General features: G+C 50.6%; 1 protein-coding gene across 9 annotated transcripts in view; it reads left to right on the top strand.

Annotated features, from left to right (window-relative positions):
* LOC308238940 (uncharacterized protein) overlaps window positions 1-12,210 on the top strand; it is a 31,325-nt gene that overhangs the window by 6,135 nt on the left and 12,980 nt on the right. For 2 of the 9 annotated variants that reach the window (XM_080651439.1, XM_080651440.1), the window contains exons 1-7: window positions 4,926-5,054; window positions 5,642-5,775; window positions 6,517-6,645; window positions 7,237-7,370; window positions 7,772-7,896; window positions 10,753-10,865; window positions 11,478-11,757. In XM_080651439.1, the coding sequence (XP_080507565.1) occupies window positions 5,026-5,054; window positions 5,642-5,775; window positions 6,517-6,645; window positions 7,237-7,271 (327 nt within the window). In that variant the 5' untranslated portion in view covers window positions 4,926-5,025 and the 3' untranslated portion in view covers window positions 7,272-7,370; window positions 7,772-7,896; window positions 10,753-10,865; window positions 11,478-11,757. Of the gene's footprint in view, window positions 1-1,781; window positions 1,914-2,502; window positions 2,636-3,333; window positions 3,463-4,054; window positions 4,188-4,925; window positions 5,055-5,641; window positions 5,776-6,516; window positions 6,646-7,236; window positions 7,468-7,771; window positions 8,535-10,474; window positions 10,659-10,752; window positions 10,866-11,477; window positions 11,916-12,210 lie in introns of those variants that run through there. The other 7 variants (XM_080651441.1, XM_080651438.1, XR_013959666.1 and 4 more) reach the window with 7 other exon arrangements.

Raw genomic sequence — 12,210 nt, 5'->3', positions numbered from 1 at the left:
GCTGGCTGCATTTTTTAGAACGTGCTGGGATCCATGATGATTCCCTCAAGAAACCAAACCAACATTCCTTGGAGTTGAACAAAATGAGTGAGAACTCAAACCATCATCGTTCTCATCGGAAACTGAAGTCCAGCAATTTCAGAGCCCCAGGGACAGGATGAGTGACGGCAGCTTCCCTTGTCACACTCATGCAGGCTCGTCCCAGGTCATCCGCATTTTAGCCTGTCTTGTCTTATGGTCAGTGTCTTCTTCTCCATTATTGGATGTCCTTGACGGAACAGTTTTGATTGGTATGCGTGTGCTGGGTAGGCACGGTGTCCATCGAGCACCTCATCTGTAGGAGTTGGAGAGTGTGGCCGTGGTCTTGGACCAGCGAGCTCATGGTGTTGGTCTGCGTTGGTCTTGTTTGCTCTGCCGTGGTAGCCCCTGTAGCTCTGACCTGGGCAGCAAAGGACAAATCGTGCATGGCTCCTCATTAGGTCCCATTTTTCTGCGGGCAGTGATAGCTGTTCTTGCCTTTTGACTTGGTGAGAAATTGTGAGTTCCCTACGGCGTTTTGGGGGTACGTTGCCGATAGTAGGCCTTGGTGCTGCAGTTGTGACATCCTACTCCTAACCCTCGCTATTAGTCCACATGCATGTGGACTGTGCTGGGTTCCCAGCACTGAGGTGATGCTGCCGGTGGTGATATCCAGGGCACAGTTGCAACAAGAGGGCAGGTCTGGGGAGGACTCCCATGTCCTTCCGTGTTATGTACTTGCTGTTTGCTTTGAGGGAGGTCTTTTGCTTCCCATGGGTGTTACTTTTTTTTAAATACACATTTATTGATTTCAAAGAGGATGGGAGAGAGAAATATCAGTGAGATGGCAGAAACAGCTATCGATTGGCTCCCTCCCGCGCACCCCCTACTGGGGATGGAGCCATAAATCCCAGGCATGTGCCGTGAACGGGAATCAAACCGTGACAACCTGCTGGTTCATGGGTCAAGGCTCCAGCCCTGAGCCAAAGGAGCAGGCTGAGCATGCTACTTCTAAAATAGCCGTGGGTGCGGGAAGGTCTTCTGGCTGGTCAGAGCCTGAGTTCTCTGCCTGGGAAATGTGTGGTTTCTGGTTGGGAATGTGGCCTCGTCCCACGCGGCAGTATTGATGAGAGATGGCCAGTAAGGACCACCCACCCGTCTGCTTTCCCTGTGTCCCCTTGAGGGCATTCAGCTTGGTTTACACAGAAGTGTGCCTGGCTGAGGTGGCTTGTCTCCTTAAGGGAGGCTACATACATGTGGCCAGTGTGCTCACGGTGCCTGTCTCTGTGTGGGTGGTTTGTTTCTGTTTCCACTGCGGCTCCTTCACGTGTATTAGACTGGTGACAGTTTTCAGGGACAAAATGTCCAAGTAGAGAGCCATCCTGCTTCTTAAGGGCATGTTCGCAGAACGTTTGTGCTTTTGGTCATGACTTCCGGGCCCATTTAGCAGTCGCATGAGGTAAGAGATTGTGGGGTTCTGTTTGTTGAACAAACACTCTTTTTTTCGATGGGAGGCAGGATCGTGCCTAGGACGCTGGGCACAGGGCTTCATGTTTCCCTTGAGGAGGCCGCTGCCCACAACACATGTGATGTATCATTTGTCTGACCTGTACGCGTGGTGTAACACCCGCCATTCATATCTCAGGGAGAGAAAAATGTGAGGGATTCACAGGCCCAGTAAGAGGAGGAGAATGATGTGGGTTCAATCCTCAGGACCTGGGCACATTTTTCAAATGCACCTGTGCTTTGTGTCCACTTCTCAGGTGGAGCTGCAGTGCCAGGTTCTGCATCGGCCAAGAAGAGGAGACTGTTGTCTGCCTGGATGGCCCGAGTTCCTGGGAGTCCCTGAGGAAGGGTGGCCCTGTGTGGGCGCCGAGCCAGGATCCCTCAGGAAGGTAAGCGATGCTCTGATTCTCACTCAGCCATTAGCATTGGGGGTTTTGGAGCTGCTGGAGGCGGCTTGTTCGGGTGTCCGATGGCACATGGGGTGTCCTTCCAACACTGGACCGAGTGTTCCCGGCTCAGTGGTGGGACCTGGGTCCTGCAGGCCCAGGAGGACTCTTGAGGGCATTGCCCCACCCAATGAGGCACAAGTCCGCTTGCTCCATTTTTTAGAACGTGCTGGGATCGATGATGATTCCCCCCCAAAAAACCCAAACCAACATTCCTTGGAGCTGAACAAAATGAGTGAGAACTACAACCGTCGTCGTTCTCATCGGAAACTGAGGTCTAGCACGTTAAGAGCCCCAGGGACAGGAGAAGTGAGGACAGATTCCCTGTCACACTCATGCACGCACCTCCAGGGCATAAGTGCAGCTGCCTGCATGCCCACCTCATGGTGTCACACACAGCCTGATCACCCCTAAGGGATAGAGGGACTTGATAGACAGTTTCAGGCTCTACCTGGAGAATGGTTTGCGTGTTTCTTGTGACCTGAGAGTGTGAATGAGTTTCTCAAATGTGTATGCGGTTTCTCCTCTCCAGGTGGCATCGTCATGAGAGGCCTGTTGTCCGCATAGAAGAGACCACCATCCTCTCTACTTGGGGGTCGGACATGGGCAGATCCTGGAAGAAGTGTTACCCCGGGTCTGCCTCATGACCCGGGGCCCTCGAGAAGGTAAGCCTTTCTCTGCCCCAAGGTCAGCCATTTGGTCAGCATGTGTCTGAACCAAGGCTCTGTGTCCACAACGTGTTGGGATCGATGATGACTCCCTAAAAAAAAAAACCAAACCAACATTCCTTGGAAAGCTGAACAAAATGAGTGAGAACTACACCCGTCGTCGTTCTCATCGGAAACTGAGGTCCAGCACGTTCCGTATCCTAGGGACAGGAGTGAGGGACAGCTTCCCCTTCTCACAACCAAGCAGGCACCTCCTGGTGATTCATCATCCCAGATAATGTTCTTGGTGTTGTTTTCCAGTTGTTCAAAAATATTTTTATTGATTTTTATAGAGGATGGGAGAGGGAGAATCATTGATTGGTTGCCTGCTCCACGCCCCCTACTGGGGACTGAGGCCGCAGCCTGGGCATGAGCCCTGCCTAAGGATGGAACCATGACCTCCTAGTTTGTAGGTCAACGCTCAACCCCTGAGCCACACCAGCCTGCCCACAGGGCTTCATTTTTCACATGAGGAGGCCTGTAGCCACCAGAGGCATCCATATTTGCAACCCACCTGCACACAGAAAGTCACACCTGCCCTCACTTATGCCTCAGGGACAGGAGAAGGCCTACGAAAGGGAAGAAGAAGACAGGGATGTTACCTGAGGGCCTGGGCACGTTACTCAAACACACCTGTGCTTGTGTCCACTTCTCAGGTGGAGCTGCAGTGCCAGGTTTTGCATCGGCCAAGAAGAGAAGACTGTTGTCTGCCTGGATGGCCAGAGTTCTCGGGAGTCCCCAAGACGGGTGGCCTCAGTGGCCCCTATCCGGGATCCCTCAGGAAGGTAAGCGATGCTCTGCTCCTCGCTCAGCCACTAGCTTGGGGTTTTGGAGCTGCTCGAGGCGACTTGTTTGCGTGTCCCAATGGGACACCGGTGTCACTCCAACACTGGACTGAGTGTTCTCTGCTCAGTGGTGGTACCTGGGTCCCTCAAGTCCTGTAGGACTCTGAGGGCATTGCCCTAACCCATGAGCCGCAAGTCCGCTTGCTCCATTTTTTTAGAACGTGCTGGGATCGATGATGATTCCCCCCAAAAAAACCAAACCAACATTCCTTGGAGCTGAACAAAATGAGTGAGAACTACCACCGTCGTCGTTCTCATCGGAAACTGAGGTCCAGCACGTTTAGAGCCCCAGGGAAGGAGGAGTGAGGGACAGCTTCCTTTGTCACACTCATGCAAACACCTCCAGGGCATAAGCGCAGCTGCCTGCCTGCCCACCTCATGGTGTCACACACGGCCATGATCACCCCTAAGGGATAGAGGGACTTGATAGACAGGTTCAGGCTCTACCTGGGGGATATTTGGCGTGGATCTTGTGACCTGAGACCGTGAATGAGATTCTCAAATGTGCATGTGGTTTCTCCTCACTCCCCAGGTGGCGTCATCATGAGAGGTCTGTTGTCCGCATAGAAGAGACCACCTCACTCTCAACTGTGGGTTGTACATGAATGGATCCTGGAAGAAGTGTTGCCCCCCATCTGCCTCATGTCCCCAGGGTGCTCGAGAAGGTAAGCCTTTCCCTGCCCCAAGGTCAACCAGTTCGCCAGGTGTGTCTGAACCAAGGCTCTGCGTCCACAATGTGTTGGGATCGATGATGACTCCCTAAAAAAAAAACCAAACCAACATTCCTTGGAAAAGCTGAACAAAATGAGTGAGAACTACACCCGTCGTCGTTCTCATCGGAAACTGAGGTCCAGCACGTTCCGTATCCTAGGGACAGGAGTGAGGGACAGCTTCCCCTTCTCACACGAAAACAAGCACCTCCCAGTGTTTTAGCAGCTGAGAGCATGTCCTTGGTGTTGGTTGCCATTTTTTAAAAAATATTTTTATTGATTTTAGAGAGGAAAGAAGCGGGAGAGAGAAACATCATTGCTGAGAGAGAATCACTAATTGATTCCCTACTGCACGCCCCCAACTGGCAGCCGAGGCTACAGCATGGGCATGTGCCCTGACTAAGAATGGAACCATGACCTCCTGGTTCATTGGTCGACGCTCAACCACTGATCCACACCAACCTGCACACCGGGCTTCATTTTTCACATGACGAGGCCTGTAGCCACCATAGGCATCAATATTTGCAACCCACCTGCACACAGGAAGTCACACCTGCCCTCACTCATGCCTCAGGGAGAGGTGAAGGGACAATCAGATTCAAGGCCTACAAAAGGGAAGAGGAGAACAGGGAGGTTACCTGAGGGTCTGGGCACATTACTCAAACACACCTGTGTTTTGTGTCCACTTCTCAGGTGGAGCTGCAGCGCCAGGTTATTCATCGGCCAAGAAGAGAAGACTGTTGTCTGCCTGGATGGCACCAGTTCCCGAGAGTCCCCAAGATGGGTGGCCTGAATGGCGCCAAATCGGGATGCCTCAGGAAGGTAAGCGATGCCCTGCTCCTCGCTCAGCCGTTAGCTTTGGGTATTTGAGCTGCTGGAGGTGGCTTGTTTGGGTGTCCGATGGCACACTGGTTGTCCCGCCAACACTGGACTGAGTGTTCTCTGCTCAGTGGTGGGACCTGGTTCCTGCAGGCCCAGGAGGACTCTGAGGGCATTGCCCCACCCAATGAGCCACAAGTCCGCTTGCTCCATTTTTTAGAATGTGCTGGGATCGATGATGATTCCCCCCAAAAAAACCAAACCAACATTCCTTGGAGCTGAACAAAATGAGTGAGAACTCATACCGTCGTCGTTCTCATCGAAAACTGAGGTCCAGCACGTTCAGAGCCCCAGGGACAGGAGGAGTGAGGGACAGCTTCCTTTGTCACACTCATGCACGCACCTCCGGGCATAAGCGCAGCTGTCTGCCCACCTCATGGTGTCACACACGGCCATGATCACCCCTAAGGGATAGAGGAACTTGATAGACAGGTTCAGGCTCTACCTGGGGGATATTGGGCGTGGATCTTGTGACCTGAGACCGTGAATGAGATTCTCAAATGTGCATGTGGTTTCTCCTCACTCTCCAGGTGGCGTCGTCATGAGAGGCCTGTTGTCCTCATAGAAGAGACCAACTTTCTCTCTACCTGGGGGTCAGACCTGGGCGAGTCCTTGAAGAAGTGTTACCCCGCCTCTGTCTCATGCCCCCGGGGCCCTCGAGAAGGTAAGCCTTTCTCTGCCCCAAGGTCAGCCATTTGGCCAGCATGTGTCTGAACCAAGGCTCTGTGTCCACAACGTGTTGGGATCAATGATGACTCCCTAAAAAAAAAACCAAACCAACATTCCTTGGAAAAGCTGAACAAAATGAGTGAGAACTACACCCGTCGTCGTTCTCATCGGAAACTGAGGTCCAGCACGTTCCGTATCCTAGGGACAGGAGTGAGGGACAGCTTCCCCTTCTCACACGAAAACAAGCACCTCCCAGTGTTTTAGCAGCTGAGAGCATGCCCTTGGTGTTGATTGCCATTTTTTAAAAAATATTTTTATTGATTTTAGAGAGGAAAGAAGCGAGAGAGAGAAACATCATTGCTGAGAGAGAATCACTAATTGATTCCCTGCTGCACGCCCCCAACTGGCAGCCGAGGCTGCAGCATGGGCATGTGCCCTGACTAAGAATGGAACCATGACCTCCTGGTTCATTGGTCGACGCTCAACCAGTGAGCCACACCAACCTGCACACCGGGCTTCATTTTTCACATGACGAGGCCTGTAGCCACCACAGGCATCAATATTTGCAACACACACCTGCACACAGGAAGTCACACCTGCCCTCACTCATGCCTCAGGGAGAGGTGAAGGGACAATCAGATTCAAGGCCTACAAAAGGGAAGAGGAGAACAGGGAGGTTACCTGAGGGTCTGGGCACATTACTCAAACACACCTGTGTTTTGTGTCCACTTCTCAGGTGGAGCTGCAGTGCCAGGTTATTCATCGGCCAAGAAGAGAAGACTGTTGTCTGCCTGGATGGCACCAGTTCCCGAGAGTCCCCAAGATGGGTGGCCTGAATGGCGCCAAATCGGGATGCCTCAGGAAGGTAAGCGATGCCCTGCTCCTTGCTCAGCCGTTAGCTTTGGGTATTTGAGCTGCTGGAGGTGGCTTGTTTGGGTGTCCGATGGCACACTGGTTGTCCCGCCAACACTGGACTGAGTGTTCTCTGCTCAGTGGTGGGACCTGGTTCCTGCAGGCCCAGGAGGACTCTGAGGGCATTGCCCCACCCAATGAGCCACAAGTCCGCTTGCTCCATTTTTTAGAATGTGCTGGGATCGATGATGATTCCCCCCAAAAAAACCAAACCAACATTCCTTGGAGCTGAACAAAATGAGTGAGAACTCATACCGTCGTCGTTCTCATCGGAAACTGAGGTCCAGCACGTTCAGAGCCCCAGGGACAGGAGGAGTGAGGGACAGCTTCCTTTGTCACACTCATGTACGCACCTCCAGGCATAAGCGCAGCTGCCTGCCTGCCCACCTCAGGGTGTCACACACGGCCATGATCACCCCTAAGGGATAGAGGGACTTGATAGACAGGTGCAGGCTCTACCTGGGGAAAGGTTGGCGTGGATCTTGTGACCTGAGAGCGTGAATGAGTTTCTCAAATGTGCATGTGATTTCTCCTCACTCTCCAGGTGGCGTCGTCATGAGAGGCCTTTTGTCCTCATAGAAGAGACCAACTTTCTCTCTACCTGGGGGTCAGACCTGGGCGAGTCCTTGAAGAAGTGTTACCCCGTGTCTGCCTCATGCCCCCGGGGCCCTCGAGAAGGTAAGCCTTTCTCTGCCCCAAGGTCATCCAGTTGGCCAGCATGTGTCTGAACCAAGGCTCTGTGTCTACAACGTGTTGGGATCGATGATGACTCCCTAAAAAAAAAAACCAAACCAACATTCCTTGGAAAAGCTGAACAAAATGAGTGAGAACCACACCCGTCGTCGTTCTCATCGGAAACTGAGGTCCAGCACGTTGAGAGCCCAGGGACAGGAGGAGTGAGGGACAGGTTCCCCTTCTCGCACGGGTGGTATCACACAGGCCAGCAGTCACTCCTTAGGGAAAGTGAGACTTGATGGATAGTTGCAAGGCTTCCCTGGGGGAAAGTTTGACATGGATCTTGTTACCTGAGAACCTGGGCAGGATTTCAATTATGTGTGTGATTTCTCGTCACATCCCAGGTCATGCTGCCAGCGAACATGTGCCCGGGAGGATGTTCTGGGAGACCTGGGCGGCTCGCTGATGGGATGGAGCCCTCTGATCGAGGCAGTCCAGTCTCTGCGGGATGCTGCTGGATATCGTGATGGTAAACAGACTTCTTTGCCAAAACCGATGTTTGTTTTTCTTTTACATTTCATTTATTGGGGTAACGTCGATTCATAAGATTATGTAGGTTTCGTTTGTACAATTCTATAATACATCATCTGTGTATTTGAAGCATGTCAAACTCAAAGGCTAATCCCAACCAGATAAACAAGGTTTAAGTGTAGGTGGGCCGCAAAGAAACCAAAGCTTCCTTTTTTATCGAAACGTAGATTCATTTCGATAGAGACATGCTCAATACAAAGGGCTGAAATGTATGAGTCATCATCAGCATAAAATAATAGAACATTTTAATAGAAAGTAATAGTTTTCTTGAACATTAACTTTCCAGACGATGAATCACTGCACAAATGAATAAGCGTAACGCAAATAAACCTATTTTTCTTGTTCTCCGAAAGTGAAATATTTCCTGTTGCGCACACCAAACAAGTCAGCCCAAGACTAATGACGTGACCATCGGCTGCTAAAATATTCGCTGCTGGTATTAGTGGAGGGAAATGGTGCACGCGTGTGTAAGGCGCGTAAGGGAAATGAATGCAACACGGTGATAGTCATCAGGCATGAGCGAACGTTGTATTTCGTTGTTAATAACTGTGTATAACAGGATATTGTAAAAATTAAGTCACAACATTTATTTAAACCAGGGGTGGGCAAACTTTTTGACTTGAGGGCCACAATGGGTTCTTAAACTGGACCGGAGGGCCGGAACAAAAGCATGGATGGAGTGTTTGTGTGAACGAATATAAATTCAAAGTAAAGGAGCGGAGGGGAGAGCAAGAGAACCGGATAGAACAGCCGGATCCGGCCTGCGGACCGTAGTTTGCCCACGGCTGATTTAAACGTTTCTTCCATGCCGTTTCATTGGCTGGGCCATAGAGGTATTCATTGTGGGCCGCGTGCAGCCCGTGGTCCGTGAGTTTGACGTGCTTGGGCTCTTGTATGGTGTGTTCACCACTCAAAGTCAAGTCTCCTTTCATCACCGTTTATCTCCTCTTTACCTCCCTTTGCCATGGTAATCGCCATACCGTTGTCTGTGTCTATGAGGGGTTTTAGCTGTTCAATTCCTTTACCTTTTTATTTTTTTTTTAACCCAACCCCATCAGCCCCTCCCCTCTGACAGCTGTTGGTCTGTTCTCTGTATCGTTGAGTTTGTTTCTACTTTGTTTATTAGTTCATTGAGTTCATTAGATTCCACATACGCGTGAGGCCGTGCGTTATTTGCCTTTCTCTGATTGGCTTATTTTACTTAGCATAACGTTCTCCAGGTCCATCCTGCTGTCGCAAAAAGGTGAGATTTCTTCTTTTTTTATCGTTGTGTGGTGTTCCATGTCTCAAGGTCCCACCGCTCTTTCACCCACTCGTGTAGGGATGGGCACATGGGCTGCTTCCACCTCTTGGTGGTTGTACAGAACGCTGCAGTGAACTAGGGGTGCATACATTCCTTCTGATTGGGGTTTTGGGGTTCTTGGGACATACAACAATTACGAACAACATCATCACCCTACACCAGCGTCTGAAGTTACAGAAAACCATATCTGACAGGATCGAAGGGATAAAGAGGGAAAAATCAGTGATAAAAACTGGACTCTTCAATACCCTCTTCTCAATCGTTGAAGACCAGTTAAACAATGAATCGGTGGGGTTATAGAAAACTTGAGAATCTTACTAATCTACGTGAGCTGATATCTAGGTCACCCAGCAGCAGCAGAACCCAAATTATTTTCAAACACATCTAGAACATTCTTTAGGGTAGATCTATGCCAAGTAATAATACGCGTCTGAATGACGTTAAAAAAGATTGGAATTATGGTCCGGCCAGGATGGCTCAGTGGTTGAGCATCTACCTGTGAACCAGGAAGTCCAGTTTGGATTCCCCGTCAGGGCACACGCCCGAGTTATGGGCTCGATCCCCAGTAGGGGGCGAGCGGGAGGCAGCCAATTGATGATTCTCTCTCATTGTTAATGTTTCTCTCTGTCTCCCTCTCCCTTCCTCTCAGAAGTCAATAAAAATATATTTTAAAAAATAAATAACTGAGATCCTTTAAAAAAAAATCAATGTATACATATTTTAAATAATTGTCTTATGACATTTGGTCTGAATAAAATGGAAACATTTGATCTCGCTGACATAATTGTTAGCCTGCCTCTCTTGTGTGAGTCAGACCTCAGGGGGAAGGGACAGCGGGGCGTGTCAGCACAGGGTCCCCACACTTCAACATGCTTTGTGTGAAATGAGATTACACGCATGTGTGTTCACGTACGGTTTATGTGTACATCAAGCATGTCAAACTCAAAGGCTAACACAGGCCAAATAAATAATGTTTAAGTGTATGTGGGCCGCAGAAAACGAAGGCTTCAATATTCATAGAAATGTAGGTTTATTTCGATAGAGACATGCTGAATACAAAGGCCTGAAATAAATGAGTCATCGTTAACATAAAATAATAGGACATTTCAATAAAAATTAATATTTTTCTTGAACATTAACTTACCAGACACTGAAGAACTGCACAAATGAATAAGCGTAACGCAAATAAACCTATTTTTTTGTTCTCCAAAAGCAAAATATTTCCGTGGTGCACACCAAACAAGTCAGTCCAAGACTAAGGACGTGGCCATCGGCTGCTAAAATATTCGCTGCTGGTATTAGTGGAGGGAAATGAATGCAACACGATGACAGAGATCAGTCACTCGCGAACGCTGTAGTTCGTTATTAATAATTACGTATAACAGGAAGTTGTAAAAGTTAAGTCACGAAATTTTTATTAAAATCTTTCTTGCGTGCTGTTCTATTGGGTGACTTCCCGGCACCCACACTGGCTGGCCCTTTCCCCCTCAGAACCTGACATCTTGGGAACGCGTTGGGGCGTGGATGCCACCCATAAATCGCCGCGACAAGACCCCTCAGACGGAGCGTTGGGCCTGCCTGCGGTTCCAGGGCCACCTGCTCAGGTGAGGTTCGGTCAGAGAAGCTCCCGCTTCCGCTTCCGGGAGCGCCGGGTGTGGGCGGAGAGGTGGATGTGAACCTCCTGCAGATGGGTGCCTTTGGCTTCATCCCAATGGACCCGAGGGCCACATGGTGCACCGAGGCGTCTTCTCTTCCCGTCTTCGGAGCCTTTCTCCACGCCCGGAAACAGTTTCCTGGGACTCTGAAGGGTTTCCTTCACTTTTAAAAATACACATGTTTGTATTGATTTTTAGAGGGGAAGGGAGGCAGGGAGAGAGGGAGGGAGGGAAACATGGATCGGCTGCCTCCTGCACACCCCCTCCTGGGGATCAAGCCCACGACTCAGGCACGTGCCCTGACTGGGAATCGAGCCGGGGACCTCTTGGCTCCTGGGTCAACGCTCTACCACTGAGCCACACCAGCCAGGCTGACCTTAGGGGTTTCTAAAGGCGTTTTTCTGGCCGCAGCACGGACCCAGATACTGTGGCTTTCCCTGTGTGTGTGGGCAGGATCCCCCGGCACACGCGGAAGGCAGGTGTGTGAGGATGTCCTCAAGACTCCCGACCTTAGAGAGTGTGTCCCTCCCCATCGCCAAGGTCCGCTCTGTGTCCCTGCAGGTGGATTGGCTTCTCTGGGTGCTGCCGTCGCCTCACCGCCTCACCGCCAGCGTCGGCCACGCGACATCCTGCACGGAGCCTCCCCGCTGTCCCGTGTCGCCGCGGACCCCTCCTGCAGATAAGACATGCTTAGCTGAGCAAGGGTCATGTTGGGCTGTCATCGCTGAGACTTTACTTTGGGCGTGGTGACTTTGCTTGGCTGCCACTTCACTCAGTCCCAAGAGGGGATGGTATTTGCACAAGACACTCGCAGCGACGGAGTGCCTCACTGCTCTCATAGGTACCAAGTGACGGTTTTCATTGGCCAGTGGGGGAGGTACATTTTTCAAAAATTAGGATACAGGACAAAGAAATGCTGCATGACTTCCCCCTCAAAATTTCAAAGCAGATCTAAAGATACAAATTAAGTGCACCCCTCTCCCCTAATTCTCTCTTTTTTAAAAAAAAAAAATATTGATTTCAGAGAGGAAGGGAAAGAGAGAGAGATAGAAACATCCATGATGAGAGAGAATCATGGATCGGCTGCCTCCTGCACGCCCCCTCCTGGGGATTGAGTCCTCAATGTGCCCTGACCGGGAATCGAACCAGAACCTTTTGATTCATAGGTGGATGCTCAACCACTGAGCCACATGAGCCGGGCCCTGATTCTGTCTCTATTAAGGGAGTTTTACACATACACACACACGCACACGCACACGCACACGCACACGCAGGCTGTTTTGGGAGGGGGTTC

This window comes from Plecotus auritus (assembly GCF_963455305.1).
Source record: "Plecotus auritus genome assembly, chromosome: 15".
NCBI lineage: Eukaryota > Metazoa > Chordata > Mammalia > Chiroptera > Vespertilionidae > Plecotus > Plecotus auritus.
Note: the sequence above shows the minus strand (reverse complement) of the source record. Positions and strands in the feature narration are given on the sequence as shown.